The following is a 27,405-nucleotide window of genomic DNA, read 5'->3' as shown; positions in this document are numbered from 1 at the left end:
GAGACTTGTTCTTATATACAGTAGGGGACTATTAAAACTCTTGAGCTGAAGAAATAATCTGACTATAATCTTTTTATTTTTTTTAAGATTTTATTTATTTATTTGACAGAGAGAGAGATAGCGAGAGCAGGAACACAAGCAGGGGGAGTGGGAGAGGGAGAAGCAGGCTTCCTGCCGCGCAGGGAGCCCGATGTGGGACTCGATCCCAGGACCCTGGGATCACGACCCGAGCTGAAGGCAGACGCTTAACGACTGAGCCACCCAGGTGCCCCTGATTATAATCTTAAAGGACAATTAACTTGATAGAATACAAGGGGAGGATACAGAGAATTGTGTAGAGATGTATCAGGATTAGGTTCCAACTATAAGTGAAGAAACCCCAAAATTATAGTTGTTCTGGAGTTGTTTTCAGGAATGTATTTTTCCCGTAGGTATGAGTCGGAAGCAGGCACTGTATGGTGTCTAGGAGCCAGGCTCCTTTCATATTGTGGTGCCACCTCCACTCCCTACATCCCCTCAAGGTTAGGAGGACACTAGCTTTAATGATCAAGGCTGCATCCCAGCCGCCAGGAAGGAAAAAGGGGAAGGGAAGGGCAACATTCCTCCTTTAATGGTATTTCTGGAAATTTGCCCAGAATTCCTTAGCTTATATTCCACCGTCCAGAGTTTAGTCCTATAACTAGCTACAAAGGAGGCTGAGAGATATTTTTCTTCTGGGTAGACACACGCCCAGCTAAAAGTATGCATTTCTATGAGCAGGAAAGGTAGAATAGGATGGATAGAGAACAAATTAGCAGATTTTCCAATGGTGGGATTTTTAATATTCTAGGAAATATGGAGAGAGGGCCATAAGTTAATGTAAGTAGAACTTTTCTTAGAAAAGAAGATACGCGTTCATTCATTTGACAGGCATTTATCGAGAGCTGTCCTGAGAGCCTAGTGTGGTTCTGGATGTTAAGGGAGTCATTGTTGTGGAACCAGTGGTGTAAGCTGTGAGAGCAGGTGTGATGGTCAGAGAGAATGGGTAAGGCCTGGCACACACCCCGCAGGGAACATCAGAGGGTGCCTGAGTGGCTCAGTCCTTGGGCGCCTGAGTGGCTCAGTCCTTAAGCGCCTGCCTTCTGCTCAGGTCATGATCCCAGAGTCCTGGGATTGAGCCCCGCATCGGGCTCCCTGCTCTGTGGGAAGCCTGCTTCTCCCTCTCCCACTCCCCCTGCTTGTGTTCCCTCTCTCGCTGTGTCTCTCTCTGTCAAATAAATAAAATCTTTAAAGAAAAAAAAAGCATCTTTAAGAGCTAAGACAGGGTGGGAGAAGTGGAGCTTTTAACCTTAGGCAAAATGGTTAGCACTTCTTTGAATTTCATGAGAGGGACTGAAGACCTTTAACCCTATTGTGCACATTAAAGCTCAGCACCCTCACCCTTCTACCCCATCAGCCTATAATTTATTAACTTCTTTTCTCTTCAGTTCTGGCCTTGACCATTATTTTATGTTTATGACATAGGTTTAAAACTTTGGAAATAAGAGTAGGGAAGAAGCTGTAGTATAATATCACATTTCCTCCATTCTAAAGTACACATTTTTCTATTTGTGGAATGCGACCAAAATATACTTTCTATATAGAACTTCAAGCACTTTGTTTAAGAAGGGTAGTATAAAAAGCAGCATACATCATCCCTTTTGTTTATTTGCTTGCTTGTTCTGTTTATCCAAACCAGACAAGAGTGAACATTTAGGCCTGTATAGTATTTTAATTTTGGTTTATGATTCTAGTTGAACCGTTATTTATTCTAATGATATCTAGAAGGTAATATGTATTTTTTTATTATTTATTATACTTTATATTAAGGTATATTAAAAAGCAATATAATTTTCTTACAAGTTCTTGATTATTCTTAAAATAGCCAGTTAAATAAAAATGTGATAGTTTGGCAGATTAAAGCTTTCAGAAGAGATTTCTTTGACATACCGAAAAGATATTTAAGTTCTTCCTAAATTGGAATTTGGAAAGAAAATAAGGCAGCATTTACTCTTAATGAAGTTTGTTAAGTTAGAGCTAAACTCAAATCATGTATAAGTGTCATACTTACATACTATGCTACACGATCATTTTATTGTATATGCTTGAAATAGTATAAAAATGAGGGGTGCCTGGCTGGTTCCATCAGTGGTACTTGGGACTCTTGATCTCAAGTTTGTGAGTTTGAGCCCCACATTGGGTGTAGAGATTACTTAAAATGAAAAAAATCTTTTAGAAAAAATGAAAAGGGGTTTTAGACAACTTAATTTTATAACTCAAAATTTCAAAGCCTCCAAAAACAATGGATCGTGGATCACCACATCAAAAACCAATGATGTATTGTATGGTGACTAACATAACATAATAAAATTAAAAAAAAAAATTTAAAGCCTCCAATCTGTGGTTGTATTTATGAACAGGATTTTATATCGATGTCTTACATATTAAAATCTGCTGAGTTGGTGAACCTTTTAAAATTTATTCATTTATTGATTGATTATTCTGCTACAAAATCTGTTTGCCTGCTCTGGAACTTAACATTTTAGTGGCTTTAAAATTTAATTGAATTTTATGTATATAATCTGTAAGTAAGCATTAGGTTTCACTTACAACATAGTTCAGATTTGGATTCCTTTGTAGGTAAGTCATTCATCCCTGCCCCAAAGTTCAGTGGCTTCTATCGGATTTGTCCAGAGGTCCTCAGGATCTGGCCCCAGGATCTCTCTCCACATCTTTCCAGTGTCTTCTTGCCTTCTGTTCTATCTCAAGTGGCAGTTCCTCCACATACTCTCCTCCTCCCTGGGTTAGAGCCTTTGCACACACTTTCCACCTGTTCAGTTAGTATTACTCTTTCAACTCTCTTAAACCCGAACCTCACTTCCTTAAGGAAGCCCTTCTTGATGTCCATTTCAGATACCAACACTTCTTCTACACAGTCCTTGTGGTGCTTTTTCTCTCTACCATTTTTCTGTGTTAATTCTGTGATTATTAGATTAAACCCGTCTCTTCCATGAGGTGGTAAACTCCACGGTCAGGCCTTCATTACCCATCAACATCTAGCAAGCACAATGCTTTTTCGTTAAAAACTCTTTTGAGCGAGTGAATGAGTAAGCATAATTTTCAGCCTTTATACTTACTTCATACTAGGGGGACTAAGCGAAGTTCACTTTCACATTACTGATCCAGATCAAGAAAAATACATACATTTAACTCACTTTTATCTCTGGAAGTAAAAAAAAACAGATATTATAGCCGAAGAGCCTTTGTGTGTAGAATCAGAAGATCTGTATTGAAATTTCACCTTAATCACTCTTTAGCTGCACAACCTCAAGCCCTTTAAAATTTGGGGGCTTCAGTTCATTCATCTTTAGTATACATAGCTAATGCCTACCTTGAATGTTAGTTTGAGGATTAAGTGAGAAAAAAAAATATATGAAAGAGCCTGATGCATGCCTAATATAAAACTCATTCTCAATAGATGTTATTTGCACTTGAATATAATTATTGTCTTTAATGTCTTCTGCATTCATCTCATAACTGTTTTTGATATCTCTAAGCTAAAAGTTACATAATCACGTAGTGAACACTGTGGTTCTCAAAGTGCAACCCCAGTCCCCCTACATGTCCATCAATGGAGCCTTTTTTTATTCTTTGAACTCATGGGATATAAGTAGGGACCAGGGAGTTAAGTAGTTCAGTTGACCAGGGACGGAGCAAACCAGTGACAGGGGCAAAAGGCAAGGAGTATAGGGAGGGCTTAGCAATCTGTGGGCTGTAGGGTGATTATCATGTGGAAAATTTGCAGATGTGGGAAATTACAGGATTCTGCAAAGTAAAAAAGTGTAGAGTTAACCTGGAAATAGGACCAGGTATTGTGCTAGGCTTCAAACGCATTACCTCACATAATCCCCCAAACAACACAAACACATAGTTACTATTATGATTTTCACTTTACACATGAGGTAGCTGAGGAAAGACAGAGGTTAAACAGCCCTAGTTTTTCCAACTACAAGCGACAAAAGTGGGATTTGAACCCACCGTCTCAAACCAGAGCCCCTGCTCTTAGTCATTAGGTTCTATGGCCCAATGTAACTGGATGGAGCATTGCTTTGGATGGTCAGAGTAGGAGAGATTTGTACCAGGAGAGTTTGGAGGGTGAGACAGGAAGACCCAGGCTCCCCAGGAGCACGCCTCTGGGAATTCATCTGGGAGGCTATTATATAGACTTCAGAGGGGACTTTGGGCCCTTTGTACCAGGTAACTTGGATTTTCTCTTGCCAGTGCCCCCGTCTTTATTCTTGAATGGTAATCTGTTAGGGCCGTAGAAGTCCATCAAAATTTAAGCAAAAGGGAGGGGCGCCTGGGTGGCTCAGTCGGTTAAGCGACTGCCTTCAGCTCAGGTCATGATCCTGGAGTCCCGGGATCGAGTCCCGCATCGGGCTCCCTGCTCAGCAGGGAGTCTGCTTCTCCCTCTGACCCTCCCCCTCTCATGCTCTCTGTCTCTCATTCTCTCTGTCTTAAATAAATAAATAAAATCTTAAAAAAAAAAGTGTATAGGTATTTAATCAATATGTCCCATTGAAAGATTTAATTCAGTTGTGAGTGCCAGTGAGAAAGTTATTGGGGATGAGGAAGGAATGGAAGGAGCAGATGAAAAGAAAGATGATATTATAGAATAGTATAATGTAGGGGCACCTGGGTCGCTCAGTTGGTTGGGCGACTGCCTTCAGCTCAGGTCATGATCCTGGAGTCCCGGGATCGAGTCCCGCATCGGGCTCCCTGCTCAGCGGGGAGTCTGCTTCTCCCTCTGACCCTCCTCCCTCTCGTGCTCTCTGTCTCCCATTCTCTCTCTCAGATAAATAAATAAATAAATAAATAAATAAATCTTAAAAAAAAAAAATTTAAGCAAAAGGGAATTGCCAGGAAAGGCAAACCTGAAAAAATATTCCCTCTCTCATCCTGAACATCTTGTGGCTGCAACTCACATATTACTCATTTAACTGAGTGTTTACTATGTGCCAGATACCGTGAGAGGGGCTGGGGATACAAAATGAGTCTGGTTGCCAAGGAACCCTGGTCCTGTGAGGAAGAGCGATAAGTAAATCAGTTTTCACAGTAGAAGAAGAGGCTTTGACAGAAAAGGCTCCAGTATCTTGGAAATAAGAGAACGGACTTGTGCTGGAGGGGTCATGGAACGCGGCTTTGATCACTGTACAGATTTACTAAGGCAAGGAAAACGGAGGAGCCGTTTGACATTACAATATGGCTACGGTGCAGCATGCAAGGGAACATGGCAGAAAACGGAGCTCCAAAAGGAACATCTGCTGGACCCTTTCGTGCATCTTGGGTGCAGTTAGGGGTGCGAGGGACTTGGGGAGGCTACCAAAAATATCAGGGGTCAGTTTGTTTCTATTTACCCACACTAAGTTAAGAACTCTCCTTTTATTCCTAAAATTGTTGTCTTTTTCTAAACTTGCTTGTGATACTTTTGTTTACTAATTTTACCTTAAGTTATCTTTTTTTTTTTTTAGTTGAGGTACCATTGACATACAGCATTTAAATTACTCTTAAGAGTTGAACTTTATAGTCAAGGAAAGATACCTTTATTTTTTATTTATTTTTTTATTTTTTTAAGATTTTATTTATTTATTTGACAGAGAAAGACACAGTGAGAGAGGGAACACAAGTAGGGGGAGTGGGAGAGGGAGAAGCAGGCTTCCCGCCGAGCAGGGAGCCCGATGCGGGACTCGATCCCGGGACTCCAGGATCATGACCTGAGCCGAAGGCAGTCGCTTAACCAACTGAGCCACCCAGGCGCCCGGAAAGATACCTTTAATAAGCATTCAGAACCTGCTTTCCAGAGGATTAAGTTGACTATGCATTAGAAAAAAAGATGAGCAGAGTGCTAGATACAGTTTTATATTACCTTTTACAGAAACGTGTGGTTTATAATTTATAAAAGGGACAGTGATTTATGTTAAAATATCAACTCTGCCCTTTGCGAGCTAACGTTCTTGGGCAGTGCACTTAATCCCGCCCAGCCTCAGTGTTTCTTATTTCTAGAAAGGGTTATTGAAGTACTAAATGAGATCATTTATTTGAAGGTACCTGTCAGAAAGGCAGCATCTGCTATTGTTATAAATCTGAGTTCAGAATTGCCCATTGGAGATTTTAGATTAGTCCTCAAAAGACATTTCCTTGCTTGCTTTCCCCCTCTGCTGTTACTTTTGCTTTTCTGTTTTCTTGCTCCTTCCTCTCCGTCCCTTCCCCTCTCATTTATCTTTTCTTTTCTCTTGGGAGAAAGCAATTGTTCACTGATGTGCAAGATCCTGTCCAGGTTCTGACTGTCAGCTTCTTTCGGTGTGATCAGTCTGAAGACGAGACATAAATAAGAACAGACTGGCTATGATGCCTGAAATCATTCCTTTTTCATGTTACCATCTTGACTGCCTGAAAAAAAGCCAAGAAGATATTAAAACGCAAGGGATAAAAAATTAAACGGTGCAAAATTTCCAACACCAGAGAGAAAACACGTATCTGTTCCTGTGTGGGAAGGACATGAGTGAGGAATGTTGGCAGTTTATTTTGACAGTCTTTGGTGTCTTGTCTGTGTCTTTATTATAATCATCTTAGCCGCCAGGTTTTTAGAGCCTAATCTTTTGGCATATCTAGGTGTGCAGGATAGATGCTTCCTTTTATTGCTGCTTTTCCACAGACTGTATATGCGGTCTCCTTCCTCACTCCCACTTGTCATTTTGGCACAGACAGATCTAGATCACAATGTAATCTTTAAATACATCGTCAAGGGTTAACTTCTTTTAGTCATTTCATTTATTCATTCACTCATTCATCTGTTTATTGTGAGGAGAAAATACTATGAATAGTGCTGCTGTGAACATGGGTGCTCAGATATTTCTTCAAGACCCTGCTTTCAGTTTTCTGGGTATATACCCAGAATTGGGATGACTGGATCATATGGAAACTTTTTAAAATTTTTTGAGGAACCTTCGTACTGTTTTCCGGAGGGGCTGCACCATTTTATGATCCTACCAACAATGTAGGAAGATTCCAGCTTCTCCACATCCCTACCAACTTTTTTTTTTTTAAGATTTTATTTATTTATTTGACAGAGAAAGACACAGTGAAAGAAGGAACACAAGCAGGGGGAGTGGGGGAGGGAGAAGCAGGCTTCTCGCTGAGCAGGGAGCCTAATGTGGGGCTCGATCCCAGGACCCTGGGATCATGACCTGAGCCGGAGGCAGTCGCTTAACGACTGAGCCACCCAGGTGCCCCTCTACCAACACTTCTTATTTTTAATAGTGACATCCTAATGGGAAGGAGGTGCTATCTCATTGTGGTTTTGATTTTCATTTCTCTGATGATTAGTGATGTTGAGCATCTTTTCGTAGGCTTGTTGCCCACTCATAGATTGTCTTTGGAAAAATGTCTATTCAAGTCCCTTGTCTATTTTTAAATTGAGTTATTTAATTTTTTTGTTATTGAGTTATGGGATCTCTTTACATATTCTGGATATTAACTGCTAATCATGGTTACGATTTGCAAATATTTTCTCCCATTCCATAGGTTGCCTTTTCATTCTGTTGATTGTGTTCTTTGATGAACAAAAGTTTGTAAGTTTGAAGTAATCTCATTTGTCTATTTTTGCTTTTGTTGCCTTTGGCGTCATATCCAGGAAATCATGGCCAAGTCTGAAGTCATGAAGCTTTTCCCATGTTTCCTTCTAGGAAGTTTATAGTTTCTGATAATATACTTTTTATTTATTTACTTATTTTAGATGTAATTTTTTGGAATAGCTTTGGTTCACAGCAAAATTGAGCAGAAAGTACATAGAGTTTCCATATATCTCCTGCTAACTCCCCTCTCCCCCAACCCCCCACTCTCACAGTTTCCCCCACTATCAACAAGTGGCACATTTGTTGTAATCAATGAGCCTACGCTGACACATTATTATCACTCAAAGTCCATAATTTACATTAGGGTCCACTCATGGTGTTGTATATTCTGTGGGTTTTGACAAATGTATAATGGTATGTATCCACCATTATAGTACCATATAGAATAGTTTTCTGCCCTAAAAATTCTCTGTACTCCACCTGTTCATCTCTCCTTTCCCCCAGGGAGTTAACTTTTAGCCAAGAAAGTTTTGAACTGTTCAAAAGATACCACCATCCAAGTATTCAGTGTCCAAATTGCAGAACTCTAAGATACCTCTCAGATTTTTCACTCCCTTCGTTTAGTTGTCAATTGAAGTAGAAATTTCATCAGGATGATGCTCCCTTATTCTCGATAAGTCTTTATTTGAAAAAAAAAAAAAAAAACAGAAAACTTCAAAACCAAAATCTTTATATAAGAAGATTGCCACCTTTTTTACATTGTTTTAGAGCATAACTGTTTTTACGACAGTTTCACAAGTACCGCTTCTCTGATCATTTAAAACTCCTGTCAGATGCTAAAGGCAGGCAAGATTATTTTCATTCCACTCATGACCAAACAGAGGCTGGACTAAGGTAAATGATTTGCCCAAGATTTTATGGCTAGAAAGCAGAGTCCAGGTACTTCACCAAGTTCTGTTGCTTCTTTCCACCGCACCAAGTAGCCTCCCATTTGACTTGGAAACATGTGAATATGCCATCAGCCTGTTGCAGAAGTAAAGGTGATCTTTCCGGTAACTGGTTCCTTTGCTTAAGCCCTGTTTAAAATATTATGGAAGGGCCACCTGGGTGGCTCAGACGGTTAAGTGTCTGCCTTCGGCTCAGGTCATGATCCCAGGGTCCTGGGATTGAGCCCCGCGTGGGGCACCCTGCTCAGTGGGGAGTCTGCTTCTCCCTCCGCCACTCCCCCTGCTTGTGCTGTCTCTCTCTCTCTCTGTCAAATAAATTTCAAAAATTTTTAAAGAAAACCTGGACAGAGACTCATTAAATAAATAAATAAATATCATGGAATCTCACATGCTATGGGATGAAATGTTAAACCAGTTTTGCTATTGTTTAAAATCGTTTGAACATTTAAATCATGACAAATTGTGGAATTAATGTTGATCTGTCTTCTAAAATGATTTAAAAAGTTTCATGGGGGTGGGGGCGCCTGGGTGGCTCAGTTGTTAAGCGTCTGCCTTCGGCTCAGGTCATGATCCCAGGGCCCTGGGATTGAGCCCCACATCGGGCTCCCTGCTCAGTGGGAAGCCTGCTTCTCCCTCTCCCACTCCCCCTGCTTGTGTTCCCTCTCTCACTGTCTCTCTCTCTGTGTCAAATAAATAAATAAAATCTTTGGAAAAAAAAGTTTCATGGGATATTTCCTTATCATTATTTAAAAATTAAATGTACCATGCAACCTTATGCCTATTACTTAAATTCTCATAACCCGTTCCCTCATTTTTAAAATAAAAATGATAATTTTAATAAGCACTGCAATGTAATTAAAGCTGGTTTATGTGGTGCATTCAGGAGCTCTCCAACTGCAAGACATATGGAAGGAAAGTTTTGGCTGGTTAGGGAATAAAGCTTTTGTGCGCTAGGCATTAAGCTAAACATTTTAGTATGTTCTTTAGCTCTGCCTTCTCAGATTCCTAGGATAGGAAAGGTTATCTTATTTTAAAGATGGGAATTTGAAGCTAAGTAACTTGGAGGAGGTCAAACAGATACAATATGGCATCAGTGGACTTTGAACAGTGGCACTTTCTGATTTCAGTATGTACCTTTTGGAGAAGATCGTTTTGATTCTGAACCACCTGTATTTTTGTTCTGACTGAATCTGGCTTAACATACCTAAAAGATAATGCTCCTAATGAAGATGAAACATGTTAATTACTCAGAAAAGATGTTCTCAGTTTAATCTTGGAGTCTTTTCTTATAACTTAATTCTTAGGGAAATATAACTCTGTATTAATTAGAAATTTTGGTTCACTTAACCTGTTTATTGACCAATTCAGATAATGAAGAATTTGTAAATTTTGGTTTCCATAATTTATTCATATATTTATGCTGCGCCTGCTCTGGGCCATGAACCCTGCCTACACAAAACAGAGGTAGCTTCTTCCTTCATGATAGTGGGGAAACATAACCAATAAACCACTAATGATGACTACACAAAATACTGTCAAATCTCAGCTAGAATTCTACTTCTTCCCTGAACCTTACTCCGATGGTTATTGGAACTAATATGTATGTACAGGGCCCTGGGCAAACAAAACCAGATGGTTTCCTAAGCCAGGTATGCAGAGGGAAGTTTGCTTCCAAAGAATCAGTCACTTAACGGGACCTGGTAAACTTGGAAAATACTGTGTTATATTCCTTTTTCTATATTCTTCTACAGTTCTCTTTAATTATTGCAAACTGCCACTTTTTTCCCTTCTGGAAAATATAATTAAATACCTTAATGCTGTCAGTGCGCTGCTGATTTCCTGATCTGTTGCCATTGTGGAGCTTTGCTGAGCATCACTGCATGACTGGGTAATGACCAGGGAGCAAAATCGGCGCGACTCCAACACATTTCTCCCACACAATCACCATCATGAGCTTGCGACTTGGTGCTTTTATAGTAATTAAAGAACCATATCCTATGTTCTCCTGATACTTAAAATGTACGACAAATGATTGTAAAGAGTGTTTTTAAAATTGCATTTGGCTTTTCTCAGTGCTGTTTTCAAAATCAAAATTTTTTTCCTGGTTTCTCTCAAGACTTAGGAAAAATCTAGAGTCATTGATAAATCATTTTTTATACCTTGTTTTTAGTCATCTTGAAGGTCCACAATGGCATTTGGAGCTTGGAGGGGGATCTCTCTTAAGGTTTTTTTTGTTTTTTTTTTAAGATTTTTATTTATTTGACAGAGAGAGACACAGCGAGAGAGGGAACACAAGCAGGGGGAGCGGGAGAGGGAGAAGCAGGCTTCCTGCTGAGCAGAGAGCCCCATGCGGGGCTCCATCCCAGGACCCTGAGACCATGACCTGAGCCGAAGGCAGACAGACGCTTAACAACTGAGCCACCCAGGCGCCGCTCTCTTAAGTTTTTAATATTTTTTTAATGTGAATTAGAGATCTTTATTTAAAAAAAAAAATGATTCCTTGTCTGCATCCCAGAATTTAGATTTTGTAGATAAGACATGGAGCCAAGACAGGTGATTTTTTCTACAGAACTACCTTAGGTGATCTATGGACCACATTTTGGGAAACACTGGTTTGGGTGTGATGGTGCTCTTATAGAAAGCCTCTGTGGACATAATCCATCAAGACTGCTTGTGTGAGGGCGCCTGGGTGGCTCAGTTGGTTAAGCGACTGCCTTCAGCTCAGGTCATGATCCTGGAGTCCCTGGATCGAGTCCCACATCGGGCTTCCTGCTCGGCAGGGAGTCTGCTTCTCCCTCTGACCCTTCCCCCTCTCATGTGTTCTCTCTCATTCTCTCTCTCTCAAATAAATAAATAAAATCTTAAAAAAAAAAAAAAAAGACTGCTTGTGTGAGACTTTATGTTTGAGCATAGGTGCAAATGTGATCATCCTCTCTAATTAGGGTAGATAAACTTTGCCTCTGTACTAATTTCATTTCTTATTTTAAGCCCAAAGGTGGTCAAGGAGCTTGTATTTGTAGATAAACTATTTTCCAGTTGTGTGTCCCCCACTGAATGTTTGCCTTACCCCACATCCCTCGTTATCAGAGGGATTTGGCAGAGTGTGTAGTTTTCTCATGGCATGAAATAAAGAAGGAGGAGCAGCTGGGTGGCTCAGTCGTTAAGCATCTGCCTTCGGCTCAGGTCATGATCCCAGGGTCCTGGGATCGAGCCCCGCGTTGGGCTCCCTGCTCAGCGGGAAGCCTGCTTCTCCCTCTCCCACTCCCCCTGTTTGTGTTCCTGTTCTCTCTCTCTCTCTGTCAAATAAATAAAATCTTAAAAAAAAATTTTTTTTTAAATAAAGAAGGAATTGGGGTGAGATTTATGAAAATGAGATGTAGAAGTGGCCCACCTCTAACTTCAGTTTAGACTGGGCCTAATCGCCCCAATATCTGGGATTTAGAATAGTGAAACTAATCAGTGAGGACTTGTGGATTCTGTTCCTAATTTTGCCGTTAGTTTGTGATTAATATCAGTGATCCTTGGTATCCTTGTTCATGGATGCTCTGGACTGGTTTCCTTCCCTCTCCAAATGTCAACACTGTCATGACTTCTAAAACCATAGATTAGGTTTGTATGTTTTTGAACTCGAAAGAAACGGAATCAGTGTGTATACACTTTGCAGTGTTGGTTTCTTTCACTCAACAGTATGCTTCTAATATCCAAACATGTTGCAGGTAGTAGTAGTTATTTGTTTTCATTGCTGAATAAAGTTCCATTTTTTGAATATGCCACAGTTTATCCATTTTACTGTAAATGGACATATTGAAGATTATATTTCACAATACCATACCAAATATATAAAGGGATCAGCATAGTTCTAACAGTGAAAATTCAGTTAATATAGTGTCTGGTGTTTAAAATTTGCTCATTCATATGGATTTGATTGGATTTTGATTCATCTAATGGGAAAATTTTAGATTTTCACTATTGAAGCTTTTTTTTTTTTCTTTCTGTATTATCTCCTTAGGAAATAGTCTTAATGATTCTTGTTCTAATTTCTGTTTAAAGATTTTATTGAGCGGTGCCTGGGTGGCTCAGTTGGTTGAGTGTCTGCCTTCAGCTCAGGTCATGATCCCAGGATCCTGGGATGGAGCCCCGCATCAGGCTCCCTGCTCAGTGGGGAGCCTGCTTCTCCCTCTGCCTGCCACTCCCCCTACTTGTGCTCTCTCTCTCTCTCTCACTCTTGCTCTATCTCAAGTGAATCAATAAAATCTTTAAAAATAAATAAAGATTTTATTGATTTATTTGAGAGAGAGAGAGCCAGAGTGGGGAGGGACAGAAGGGGAGTGAGAAGCAGACTCCCCGCCGAGCAGGGAGCCCAATGCAGGACTCGATCCCAGGACCCTGCGATCATGACCTGAGCTGAAGGCAGACACTTAACCGACTGAGCCACCCAGGCGCCCCTGATTCTTGTTCTAACTGACTGCCTGAATTTCTTCACTTTAGATTTATGGCTTATTTTTTTTTTCATTCTTCTATTTAATGTGGATTGAATTTTTGTGAATGAAAGGAATGAAATGATTTGACTTACCTGTTTTTCTTCTGAATTCTGTGAGTAATACTTTTTGTTTAATTCTGGCCCTGGCATTCACCTAAGATCATGGACTCCAGAGCTGGACTCCCTGGTTTTGAATCCTGGCTTTACCATTCACTAGTTGTGCAACTGTGCATTACCTATCCCATCTATGCCTTAGTTTCCTCATCTGTAAAGTTGGAAGTAATACCCATCTCATGGAATTTTCATAAAGTTTAAGTGAGTTAATAATGAAGTACTGAGAACAATATCTATTATTATTATACTTAAGCATAGTTCTCATGTTTGTGTGTTTCAATTATTAATTTCTATTTATAGATCCATATAATATCACATTTACATACTGGCCAAAGCATCTACAACATGTAAGAGGGAAGTTTGTTTATTTGTTGTTATGTAAGATATAGTTTCTTTACGTTGACTTATTTTCATTATTTGCTCTATTTGGTCTGGACTTTCGCTTGAGATTTGTTCCTTACTACTGAAGTTCATATGCTGTTTTTTATGATTAGTTATGATTTTTTTCATGTGTTTTTACTTCTCAAATCTGCATGTACTCACCAACTCATAGAGAAAAGTTCGTAACTGCATAAGAAAATTAGATTAAGCGATGTTTATTATAACCTGATTATTTAGAAGTGAGATCCTTGTATTTAATGTAAAGAAAATGTATTTAAATATTTTCTCTGTATTATCCTTTGATATTTAAAAACAGACCAGATAACTAAATGTTTCTGGAACTGTATCAGGTCATTATTCCGGTGTGTTGAACATTTTCTATTAAAATACTGGGCAGTGACTTGAATTAAGTTTCTTTCTTGGGAGAAAGGCTCTGTTACTTAGCAACACCTGGCTTCCTGTGATAGGAAAACACCCTGAGATCACACTAGAGAAATCTTACTGGCTTTCTTGGACTAGGAAAAGGCATTGTTGCTTTGATACAGAATTATGAGCAACTTGAGATTCCTTTCTTCAGATAACACTGTCATGGGGCTAGAAAATCCATGTTTAAAACAAGCGTGACTGTTCAGCTGAGTAGAAAAGACTGTTCTCTCTCTCTCTCGTTATTCTAGGCTGATGTTCATTCAGAGAAGTTAAAGCCTGGTGCCAAAGAAGTGGGTTCCTGATATCCTAATCTGATTTGTATTTAGAATGGAAGGGCATCTAGGTTATTTGGGATAGGAATGACTGCCACTTGACCAATACATTGTGAAAGTCAATGAAAATCAGTATAAGGGTGGCTATTTATCACAAATATTTCCAGAAAAATACCAGTACTGGGCTTAGTAAGATCCTGGATCATTGTAAACACTTGTAATATTTTGTTGCTGAAGGCTGGTACTTAACATAATTCATGTGGGTGTGTATGTGTGCACCTGTACAAGAAACAAAGTGTGGGTTCTGTTTTCTTAATTTCAGGGGAGAATCCCAATGGCTTCAAATAAAATAATACTCTTTACCCCACCTCTTTAACTGTATTTTTTGTGGAACTGAAAAAAAGATTTAAGAAAACCATTCTCTTTACACATCTTCCCACTTATCCCCTTCCTCAACTGGGGATGTGCCCCTTGCTCAGCCACCGGTTACCCTGGAAACGAGTCCCAGTCGTGGGGTTCCCCTGCGGCAGAGCCCCTCCCCCCCCGTGCCCCCCCCCCACCCCCATTGACACTGCAGAGCAGTCGGTGCTGACTCAGCCCGAGGAGCCGGACTACAAATTGCTCAGATTCTGAATTAACAAGCTGGCATGAGGTGTCTTGGTTTTTCAAAGATGAGGGTTCAGTTCTGCCTCCCCCCACCGCCCCAGCAAAGACTAACTTTGTTTTCCTCCTCCCTTTTGAAAATCTAGCTCACCTTTTATTACAGCTTCAGAGTAGAAACAAGTAGTCATGGAAATGGCAGAAAACATCTGTGATGGGAGAGGGAGGGAGGCCGTTTGGGAGCGTGGGAGCTAGAAGCAGAAAGGCTGAGGCTGAGATCCTAAAGTAACCTATTATATAGTCAAAACATTTCTTATTTAATCCTGAGGCATGATCGTAGAGCCAGAGATACTCTCCATATTCGATTAGTTTTGTGAAGGATGTATTTAAAGGCTGTCTTAAATTTTGGTATCTGAATTTTTTTATGGTTGACTGTCACAATAACTATAGAAAAAATGTTTGTATTGCATGGGAGATCAATCTGTTATTTACAGATCTAGCTGCCCCCGAGAATCGTCTAAGGACCTTGTTATAAAGAGAACCTTACCCCATTACTGAACTTCAATCGGTGTCATTGGCTCCAAATCTCAGCTGGCAGAGCCCAGTCATGATTCTGTTTCATAGGATCTCAGGGTGATTTTTAGGTAGGCAGCCTTGCAATTCTAAGGAGACTAGCCCTGGGAACCATTGTCTGAGCTCTTTTAGGGGGATCCTCTTATTATTTAAAATTCTACCAGTCTAAGAGATAGTTGTGGTGTGAAGAAGAAAGCACAGCACTTGGACTCAGCAGATGTGGCCCAAACACTGACCAATCCACTAACGTGCAAATGGAGGTGTTCCCAAAGGTAGAGGGACATGGCAAACTACAAGATGTTTCTTTCATGTAAGGAGATATTATGAGGATTCTAAAGATAGTTTCTTTAACTGAGGGGAAAATCTGAATTAATTCTTACTCTTTAAAAATGTTACTGGATGGGGCACCTGAGTGGTTCCGTTGGTTGGGCGTCTGTCTTCGGCTCAGGTCATGATCTGGGGGTCCTGGGATCGAGCCCTGGCTTGGGCTCCCTGCTCAGCGGGGAGTCTGCTTCTCCCTCTGCCTCTGCCTCTCCCCCTGCTCATGCTCTCTCGTGTGCTCGCTTTCTCTCTAATAAGTAAATAAAATCTTTTTAAACAATTAAAATGTTATTGGAGAAATTGAACATGATTTGGTAGAGAAAGAATTTATGTTAGAAGACTTTAGTTTCTAGCTATCAATTAGCTTCATAACCTTATACAAGATCTTCATTTCTTCAGTCTTTTTCATTTATAAAACGGAATCTGAGGGTGATGGTGGGGGTTTGCTATAAGAGAATATAACTTTATATAGTTTCTTAGTTTGCTTTCCCTGAATTAAAAAGTCTCTGATTCTGGGATATGCCATTCCTATGGTTTTTGCCATTACTTGCTCATCCCTGATTGCAATTCTCTGTTATTCCCAAATAAACCCATTTTTGCTGGTAATCTTAGTTTGTATAAATGGTATTACATAAATGGTATTGACCTGTTGTTTTCCTCCCTGTTTGAAAATCTCTGTCACTACCTCCAATTAATTGCTTCTGCCTGCTGATGGGACACTGTGATGTCCACCCACCACATTTCATCTATCCTCTCTCCCAGTGACGGATACCCATATTACCTCCACACTCCCCTGCTGTCTCCAGGAACATCCCCTTAAGACCTGTGTAAGAATTTGTTAGGATGTTTCCAAGAGCAGAATTGCTGGTTTGTAGAATATGTGTATGCTTAAGTCGTGTCAGCCTGCTCTCCAGAAGGAGGCACAAGGATTCCTATGGCATCTTCCTCATATCTCCACTAAGGCTTAATGATATAGCTTTCAGATATTTTCCAGTCTAATAGTGAAAACTGGTATCTCACTGTAATTTGCATTTCCATAATTACTAATGAACTTGAGCATTTCTTCATATGTCTGTGAGACTTGAGTTTTGTGTCTTTTGAACAGATTTCTATTGAGGTTGCTAACCTTTTTCTGCTTCTCTATATATTAATTCCCTGTTTGTTTTAAATATGCAATTATTTTTTCCTGTTGTATTTTCTCTTTGTCAGTTTAAGTCCAGAAAGTACCTTCTATTCTAGTTTGCCAACAGTTTGGGGTTTAAAAAAAAAAAATCATAAACAGATATTGTACCTTCTCAAATGCTTTTCTCTATCTATTAGCATAATTTTCCAGCTTTTCTGCTTTAATTTATCAATGTGATAATTTCCTTGAAAAAATTCCTGATATTTAACTATCCTTGCATTCCTGGAATGTGCCCTTGTCCATAATACATTCTTAGGTTGAATCATATAAAATTGCTGTTTCTTATGTCAGAAATGGTGAAATACTGGCTATATCATAGAGATCAAGTTAACATTTTCAATATGCTCTCAATTAAATTATTTAAAAAATAATTTTACATCTATGACCCTACGTTAAATAAGACTGTAATTTTCTTTTCTTGATTTGTCTCTATTTTTGGAAAGAGAATCAGGATTATACCAGCCTCAAAATATGAAGTGGATACCCCCCCACCCCCCATGTTCTGGAACAGCTTACATGGATAAAATTCATTAACACTTGAAATCTGATAGAATTCAAATATAAAAATATCTAGAACTGTGGGGGGTTTGTTACTTCTTTTAAAGGCACTATCCTTGACTATCATTTCATTTTTTGTTGTTGTTTTGTTTTTTAAGATTTTATTTATTTATTTGACAGAGACACGGCGAGAGAGGGAACACAAGCAGGGGGAGTAGAAGAGGGAGAAGCAGGCTTCCTGCAGAGCAGGGAGCCAGATGCAGGCCTCGATCCCAGGACCCTGGGACCATGACCTGAGCCGAAGGCAGACACTTAACAACTGAGCCACCCAGGCGTCCCCATTTCAGTTTCTTTAATACTTACTAGTCTATTGCAGTTTTACATTTATTCTTACACTAAATAAGGCATTTTAAATTTTGAGAAATTTATCTGTCCTCTAGATTTTAAGGTGTGCCAGCATTTCATATCAATACGCTATTTACAATCTTATTTTATAGGTCTGTGGTTATTTCCCCTTTTCTAGTTCACGAATTTATTTCTCTCATCTGTTTTTTTCCCTGATCAGTTTTTGCAGTGTCTGTCTTGTTAATGTTTTCAAATAACTAGGTATTAACTTCATTGATCCTTATTGTAGTGTTTTTGTTCTGTGGATTATTTGGTTTTGATTGATGGTGATGGTTCTATTTTCATTAATACTTGCCCTTATTTTACTATTTTCTCTTTTTTCTTTGCATTTGCTAGGTAGCTCTTTTTCTAACCTCCTGGGTATAATGCTTATTATTGTTTAACTTTTTTCTTGTTTTCTGAAAAAATTATTCCAAATTGTAAATAGCCTTCTAAGTTCTGCTTTAGTTGAATCCCTCAAGTTTGACATCTAAGTATCATTTTTATTCAGTTGTTAGTACTGTATTTCTTAATTTCCCTTATTATTTCCCTTTTAAACCTTGGGCTTTTCACTAACATTAATGTATTTCTAGACACCGTGGAATTTTAAAGTTATTTTTTGTCGTTAATTCATAGTTTTTCATAGTTTCATTGCACTGTGTCCAAAGACATAGCCTGTATGATACTGATTCTGTAAGAGTAGTTGAAGATTCTTTTATGGCTCAACACATGGTCTGTTTCTGTAATTGTTCTGTGCATGCTTCCGCAGATGTGTGTATTTTCTGTCTGATACAGAGTTCTCTTATATCTATTACTTTGAGATCTTATGGTGGTGGTAAAGTCTTCAGTATCTTTTTTAAACAATCTCTGTTTTATTATTTTCTGAGGGAGGTGTGTTAAAATTTTTGTTCTAGCTTGTTTTCTTAGCCATAGTGGCATTCCTTAACTTTCTTACCCTGTAACTCCAACAAAGTGGATGAAAGCGTTCAGTGGTCTGGTTGAATCTGGGAAAAGAAGTCTTACACTGAATGTCCTCTCTGGGGGACCCCAGAGCACTTCTGCAGAATCCCCAGTTGGCATTTCTGTAAACCTTGTACTATGATTTCTTATCACCCACCCACCAACCCAAAGAATTTTCAATTGGCAGCCAAGTGGGTGCTCACATTCTTCTCCTCATTCTACCACCGTATATGCTTCTCCACTTGCTAGTCCACCTATAGGATTCTTCTCATAAGTAAGTTCTATACCTTGTTTGAAACCTTTGCAAATTCTGCTGCTTCTATGAAATCTCTTCTAGAAGTAACAGTTCTTAAAACTGTAAAAGCAGTTACGGCTCATACAATTAATTTAGTATTTATTCAGTGACCAGTCCCTATAGTGATTGGAACTTCTATTTAAGTAATGGTAGTTGTCTAATATTTATTGTATTTGTTTGTTTCCCTTATGTTGCTATGTAAGCATCTTGTAATGTGTGTCTTATAAGTCTTTATTTGTTAAAATACCCACATAGTGTCTTGTTCTTGGTAGTTGACCAAAAAAAGCACTTTGAGCTTATTTACTTCAGTGTTAATATGACTTTATTTTTTTCCTATATAGAAGGCAGTTTTGTTACATTGCAAGACCTGTATCTTACTGTACTTTGCTAAATGTGTTCTTTATTATTAATAATAAGCTTTACCCATGAAAGTAAGATTCTTTTCAAAATCATTGTAAAGCAAACAGATTTATTCTTTCTAAAATAAGCAGCCATTTATATGGTTAATTCTTTTAAAGTATTTTTATGATTTTAAAATGTACCTACTCTCCTAAGGCAGTATTTGTTAGGTCTGGTAAAGTGATGCGATGGCTAGGTGGTTTTCCTCCCCATCCCCCTTAACACTAATTATTTGAGTTCAGCTTTGAATTTTCAGGGTTCCCTATAAGGATAGTGGACCTAAGTCAAGGATTAGCCTGAGTGTAGAGTTCCAGGATAGTCAAAATCTACCAACTGGTTATTCAACTGATAAGATGATTGCATCATACCATAGTGGAAGGTGTCAGGCTTTGAGCCCCAGAAACACACCTGGCCTAAGCTAGTGCTTTGTGGGGGACAAGACATGATTAAAGTAGTATCATTCCCTGCACTGATCTACCAGTGTGATTTTGTGCACATAATCCACACAAGTGAAGCACAACCAGCCAAATCCTAAAATAGATAATTTAGACCAAAGAGTAGAGGTAGCAAGCAGAGACAAAAGATTGAATAAAAGATTTATAGAATACCTGTAAGCCATGAGCTAGCTATTAAGTCCTTTAACGTGTACTTTGACTTCATTTTCTCAACATCCATGAAGTGGGTGTTACCATGCCCATTTTACACAGGAAGAAATGGCATTCCAAAGAATAAAATAATGTATTAATTATTGGACATTGAGTAAATGGTTGATTTGTGTATTGAATTCAGATCTGACAGTTAAACCAATATCCTTAATTCCCCTTGTTTTACTCACTTAACGTAAAATATTCTTCTATACCATTTGTATAGTTTAAAGAAATATAATTATTTAGAATTGTTGATTTTTTTTTTTTCCTACTGGAATGCAAGTCCATGAGAATAGGGACCATGCCTGTTTTGTTCAGCATGACATCTCCAGGACCAAACACTCTCTTGGCACACAGCTGATGCTCAGTATATATTCTTTGTTTCCCACCCACCCCCCTCTGTTTTTGAAGGGGATAGGGAAGCCAGGGTTTCTCCCACTTTGTGTTGACTGTCTTAGGTAAGAAAATAATGCACAGAAAGTCTGGGCCAATGTGAACCTGAACAATCAGAGAAGGTTTTATTGGTAAACTAAACTTTTTAAGCGGAGATGGAATAATTAACTGTAACCTACCTATACATAAGGCTATGAATGACTTCAACTACTTCATTCTCAAAAAAAGGACCATCATGGTAAGAATGGGGACATGCTGATGCCTTTGTAATGTGGATTTAAGTGCTCTATTTAAATTTTTTTTACCCCCCCCTTTTTTTCAATAGAAAAAATCAGGCAAAGATATGCAGACCTACCTGGAGAATTGCACATTATTGAGCTTGAAAAGGATAAGAATGGACTTGGACTCAGCCTTGCTGGTAATAAAGACCGGTCGCGCTTGAGCATATTTGTGGTGGGAATTAACCCAGAAGGACCTGCTGCCACGGATGGGCGAATGCGTATTGGAGATGAACTGTTGGAGGTGAGGGACATAGATTTTTAATTTCTCTTTTGGTCAGGTGAAGGGGTGAAAGGGAATAGTACGCAGGAAAGTGAGGTGATGGTGAAGAATGTTACACATTATATCTTCTTCAACTATTCAAAATCATTTTCCAAAGGAAGAACAGAAATCATATTGTCGCTTGCAAACGTTATTTGCTACTTGAGTAAGACCTAATCTTGCAAAATAATTCAGGGATCCTTAAGTTAAAATCTAATGAAACCCTATTAAAAAGAATAGGATTTGTTTTTAACATAAATTCCAAAATGTTTAAAACTAAATTGTGTACTAATCTACTATTAGTATTTATCAAAATTGTCTTTAGCTTTAGAATAAACCATAAATATGGCATTTGTTTTTGTTGTTGTTGTTTAGTTTTTGGGAAGGTGTTAGAACCGACAGAACTTTGTGAACTGGGTGATAAGGCTTGGTTACTATCTGTGCAGTTGGTGATGTGGGTGAAGACCACATTGATTCCTTATTTAGGAACAGGATAGAGGTAAGAGAGGCTAAGGGGATGCTGGTCCTTTGCTAATTACTCGCTAGATGATGTCATCAGTAATCTTATTTATTCTTTCTTTCCTCAACTTAAAGTCAGGGTTTCTGTTCCGAGTTGATCTCACTTTGATGTTTATTTGCTGTTTGAGTCCATCATTCAGCTAACGTTAGAGTGTCTCTTGGGACTGGACACGGAAAGAAAGATGAATACATCCAGTCCCTTCTTTCAGAGAGCTCACAGCATAGAGGAAGGAAACAGACACGGAAAGGTTATTGTACTGCACAGTGCAGAATACAATAATCTGAAGCACAGCCGCGGCAGCTGATGCGTACTCAGCGTTGGGTACAGCCACCTCTTTTACTGGTGGGATCGCGAAGTAAACAGTGGTGCTGGGATTCAGTATCCGGCAGTTCAGCTTCTTAGCTTTTGTGAACCGGAGCACTCTGCAGCCTCTTGGATAAAACGTGCTAACACTTGGACATATGAAGGTCCAGAAATCACAGGCGCATTGAGTATCAGACTGCCCACTTAAAATGAGGGTTTCTGATTTTGCATTTTATGATTTCCTTGTCTGACTTTGACTCAGAATAGAATTCACAGTCTCCCATAATCTGATTTGCTTAATAATAAATACAGCCCAAACTGGTCAGACACAACTGCGAGACCGTTAGCATCATGCCTCTCTCCCAAGCCTCAGTAGTTTCTCCCCATCTTTTTTATTTAATTTTTTTTTAAAGATTTTTATTTGACAGAGAGAGACACAGTGAAGTGAGAGAGGGAACACAAGCAGGGGGAGTGGGAAAGGGAGGAGCAAGGAGCCCGATGCGGGGCCCAATCCCAGGACCCTGGGACCATGACCTGAGCCGAAGGCAGATGCTTAACCGACTGAGCCACCCAGGCGCCCTTCTCCCCATCTTAAAGCCATTTCCACAAAGAAGTCACTTCTGGAATTACCTTCCTTGTTCTTTTGTAATACAGCATCATGAAAGGGACCCACCTTGGGTAGTAGCAGTGACCAGCATAATCATTAAATACATAAAACTCAAAGGAGCAGTACGTATTAACCAATACAATTCATCACTTCAAGTTTATTTCCTTTGGTTGATGCTTGGAGACTTCTTCAGTGATGAGACTAAAGTGATGGCGGTGGTCATCGAGGTGAAAGTGAAAACTAATTTACTGAGCTTAACTGGTACTTTACCTACGTGCTCCCACGTTTGTATTCAGTATTCTTAAGAGACCTATCTGGTAAGTACTCGTACTATCCCCATTTTATGGAAAAGAAAACTGCATCAGTCACTTGTCTAATATTACAGAACTAAGTTACTAAGTTTTGGCAAGAACCCAGGCTTGCGGGCCTTAAAGATTCATGCTCTAACCACTGAAGTGTACCATGTTCCCCGTGGTACATCAGCCGAACCCCATTTGTTTAGATCCATGAGAATCTGATTTATGATGCTCTAGTCTTTAGGAAATCATGTGTATGAAGTTACTGTGTTGTGTTATATGGACCTAGACATGGATTTCCTATATTGTGCGGTATATGAAAATGTTCCAAAGGCTATAATTTAGACCATGAAGATTCTAGTTCTATTCTCTCTATCTTACTAAGACTCAAGATGGAATAATGGCACGTGAGATCTAGACCAACAGGAGCACTGGTATTTTATTTCTCTGCCTGACATTGTGTTAGATGTGGGTAACAAATGAGCGGGGGCTGCAGAGCAATGAGGATGTGTTACAGTCCATACACAGAAGTCTCACTGGGTACAGGGCAGCAAGCACTGAACTTGGAAGAGCTGCTTTAACTTATCCCAGTTCTTTCAGTCATTAGCTGCATTTCAGAAGGGGCTTAATTAACACAGTGCCCTGCACATAGTTGACTGTTGATTAGATCACATTTCGTCCCTCCTAGACAGAAAATTTAGGTCTCTGTTTTCTAGGTGAGAGGCTGGAAGAGCTCTCTTGTCTGAAAAAGGATATTAACATCTTGCCACCCACCTACTCTGTTTTTTTTTTACTTTCCAAATCTGACTCTTTTGTTGCTATTCAGCAACTTTATCTTCTTGCAGAGATGGAAAGAGCAAGAAGATCAAACATGGCAAGAAGTTGATCCTCCTCCACTCCCTATTGATTCTCTTGTCTAAAAAAAAAAAAAGATTGATAAATATATGTTGCAGCATACATTCTCACCTTCCATATCTTTAGCTAGTTACTTATCTTCTCTAACCCTCAGTTGCCGTAAGTAATGAAAATTACTTATTCAGCAACTATCTTGCTATGCATCTGTCACGTAGGAAGCAGTGTATAAACAAGGTGCTGATTTTACTTTGGTGAACAAAATCCATGGTACCTGTTCCCATAGAGCTTACAGTCTAGTAATTGTATAGCATTAACTTTAGAAAGTGTTCTGGGAACTAGTGAGAGAAAATGGGTCAAATTTTGCCATGGTATCTGGCACAAAGTAATACATTTCAGCTGATATTATTTGTAAAATAATATTTTCATCTGGATTTGTGTGTTTGGGGTTTTTATAGGTTGTTTATATGACTACACTTGTCTCTTAAAGTGAGTCCCAAAGGGAAGCCTTCATCTTCCTCAATAGCTCCATGTCGCATCTTGAAAACTGAGAGAACGGAAAAATGCACGGACTGGATTCTTAAGCAGTTATAACCCATCTTCTCATGTGACTTTTGGCTTTTTCCAAAGTTTTGGCAAATTTGGAAAAAATTTGTGTGGGAAACATTTCCCTTGTTTCTTTTTATAGCTGAGAAAAAATTTTAATCATTCCTCTCTGATATGTGAGGAATTTGTGTATCGCGTGATATCAAATCCAGTGTCCTTTTGAACCAAGAATAGGAAATTGATTTAATGATGAGTACCAGGAAAGCCCATGTTAAAATAGCCGTTCTTTGGATATTGCAGTGCGTTAGGTTGTAGAAGGACACTGCATTGTGTGGGAGGCTTATATAGGGGGCTTTTAGATTATACTTACTAGATTTCTGGGCTGGAGCAAATCTTGTATATTTGCTTACCCACCCACACTCCATTTATTTTTGTGGCTTCTCTATGAGGTCAAGTTATCCGTGTCTTGATTGTTTTTACAGATCCACCATTTATTCCTATTATTTCTCAGGACTGCTTTGTTGCTATTGTTACGTTCTTCCTCTGCTCTGAGCCTCCTTTTATTCATCACGGATTGGACTTACTTTCAGGCCTAAGGGGAGGCTAACTTATAGGACGTAGAAAAGAGCTGGGTCGAACATGCACGGTGGCTTCTTTGACGTCAGAAGCTCTGCTTCCTCTGCTTCCTCACGAGAGCCTGGCCGTGACTGATTTTCCACACTCCCCTGACCAGCAGTTTTGTTGCTGTGGGACTGCATTGTTAACGGTGCTGGAGCAGCCAGCGAGTTCTGTCGATCGATGGCCCAGTTCATGTATAAAAGAAATCTTAAATTAAGCCCCCAGAAGACAATGTGATTAAATCTCAGCTTCCTTACCCTTTACTGCGATGCTGGTGTGGGGGCTTCTGAATTCATTTCAAAAGGCATTAGCATATAATTACCATGTAGACTGGAATGAGACTTGCACCATAGTATTGGCCTTCCCTGAGCAATTAGTCCCAGAAAATACACAGGTCTGGGCATGGTGCTGTCATATGAATGTAGGATTTATTTATAATCTTCCCTACGGTGCAAGTGCAGGAAGAGCGAGTAGATACCGTTGCATGGGGAATTGGAGTGATTTGTCAGGTTACAGAAGCAGCTGGGGGCAGCACGAGCTGGTACCAGTGATGGGGCTAGCATAGAGAGTTGAGTCTCTCTGCCCCCCACACCCTGCAAGATGGAGGCCGCGCATCCCCTTTGAAACATTCACCTGCAGAATAGCCAAACCTAAGTGTTGTTATTTTCCAAGTGTCTAATATGTTTACTTAAGAATCACTACAAATAAAAAGCACGAAGGCTTCCCGTATTTGCAGAGGGATGAAGACGTAGAACCACAGGTAAACTCAGATCTTATTGTCTCGTTATGTTTATTTAAGAAGAGAAAAAAAGCCTGAAGCCATAAAACGTCAATGACTGGCCCAGATCCATGGAGCTGCGTCAGGACAAAGCTCCTACCTCAGGGCTCTATATACCACCCAGTCTCAGCACCTACTCTTCACTCTCTGCTTCTTGCCAGTGAATTATTCTTGAAATCTTTTAGAAGACTTCAATGTGATTTAGAAGCGCAGGAGAATAGTAAACAAGTCACTAGCTTTTGTGCATCCATAGATAAGATTCTTTCTAATTTTCAGTCAAAAGCATCTGTCATCTTAGATTGGCTCTTTTAGATTATTACCGTACATGGATGTAATTTTATAAAGTGTGCTTCTTGATGCAATAATTATGCCCTAAGAGTCCTCGGGTAATAAAATATCCCATTATAGAAACACTAGTTTGAGGAGCAGAAAGAAGACTAAAGGATTGGCAAAATTGCAATAAAATGATTTTCCCTAGTTTTATTAAGAGATAGGTATTTTATAATAGCTAAAAGTGCAAAAATAAATTGATCGACTCGATTTTTTATTGTGGCAATGGTTTCATAAGTGTTAAAACATACTTAACATTTTAAATAAGTAATGTATTATATGTCTGTTATGTCTCAAGGCACTTGTTAAAAATTGGTTGATTAAGCCTGACAAAAATAAATACTGTTAGCAGATCCCAAATCTGACCTTCCCATATGCAAAGCTAAAGTGACCCCATTTGGGGACTCTAAAAATAGTCGACAGCCTAATTCACAACTCTGAAAGTCAACAGAAGAATGTGGTGCTGGCTGAGGGGTCAGCCTCGCACATAAAACAGTCATGGGGTCTCTGCTGTCTGTGTAACATTTTTCCTTTCTTCAAAGTGCAGCCCCCTGGTTATTCTGGCATATAATCAATAGCTATCTCTGTGTCTTGTTAAGTCATCTCTCGTCCATTGTGTGATATCCAATGTGAGTTACAAAAAGATGTACTCATTAAGGAAACATTTGGGGGCTAGGGAAGCCATACTAGGAATTGAGCCTACACTGAATACTTACTGTTTTCAAATCAGTGCTAAATTGTTTATGTGCATTCTCCTGACTTTTACAACAAACCTATGGAAGTGGTGCTATTTTAATCCCCATTTTACAGATAAGGAAACTGAGCTGTGAAGGGGTAAAATCAACCGACAAACACTACCTTTTCTGACTCTAAAGGCTATGTTCTTAAGTTATTTCGTTCTAGATTAATAACGATTCTAAAAAGTAGTAGGTCTGGGTGACTGGCTGGCTCAGTCAGTAAAGCGTGCCACTCTTAATCTCAGGGTCGTGAGCTCAAGCCCCACGTTGGGCATAGAGCTTACTTAAAAAGTAACAAGTAAATTTCTCATCATTTTGTAGTTTCGGTAGATCTCAATTAATGCAGTTAGTCTGGTACTATATAGTACATACAGTACTGTATGATATAGTATCATATATCATACTATATGATATAGTACTATATGATATAGTTCAAAATATCTGAGATAGTTTCTCACAATACAATACCTTGCTACTCTTGTTAATTGGATGACACTTTGAATTCAATAAAAGAAGAATGCAATCAGTGAAATTATAGCTATCCCTCGAGAATCAAAGAAGAAAAATAATCCTTTTTTGAGATTTTTCTTGCCCAATTTGAGAACTTCTCTGAACTTCGTATTTTAGGAGCTTTCCTCTTCGATACCATTGTAAAGTTAAAGTTTTATTTTCAGTCTGCAGGAAGTACATCGTAAAACCTAGCTCATATTGGGTGGCCTCATTCTTGTCTGTGTTTCCTGCCATGAAGTCCTA

General features: G+C 39.2%; 1 protein-coding gene across 8 annotated transcripts in view; it reads left to right on the top strand.

The window, feature by feature from the left end:
- The window catches only part of PATJ (PATJ crumbs cell polarity complex component), a 352,466-nt gene that overhangs the window by 183,355 nt on the left and 141,706 nt on the right, over positions 1-27,405 (top strand). For all 8 annotated transcript variants that reach the window (XM_045897546.3, XM_045897547.3, XM_045897545.3 and 5 more), the window contains one exon: positions 20,851-21,047. In XM_045897546.3, the coding sequence (XP_045753502.2) occupies positions 20,851-21,047 (197 nt within the window). The remainder of the gene's footprint in view (positions 1-20,850; positions 21,048-27,405) is intronic.

Source organism: Mirounga angustirostris, unplaced genomic scaffold, assembly GCF_029215605.1.
Source record: "Mirounga angustirostris isolate CCGP_5_RB_7025 unplaced genomic scaffold, mMirAng1.0.hap1 SCAF_4, whole genome shotgun sequence".
Lineage (NCBI taxonomy): Eukaryota > Metazoa > Chordata > Mammalia > Carnivora > Phocidae > Mirounga > Mirounga angustirostris.
This window is presented reverse-complemented; position numbering and strand designations above follow the sequence as displayed.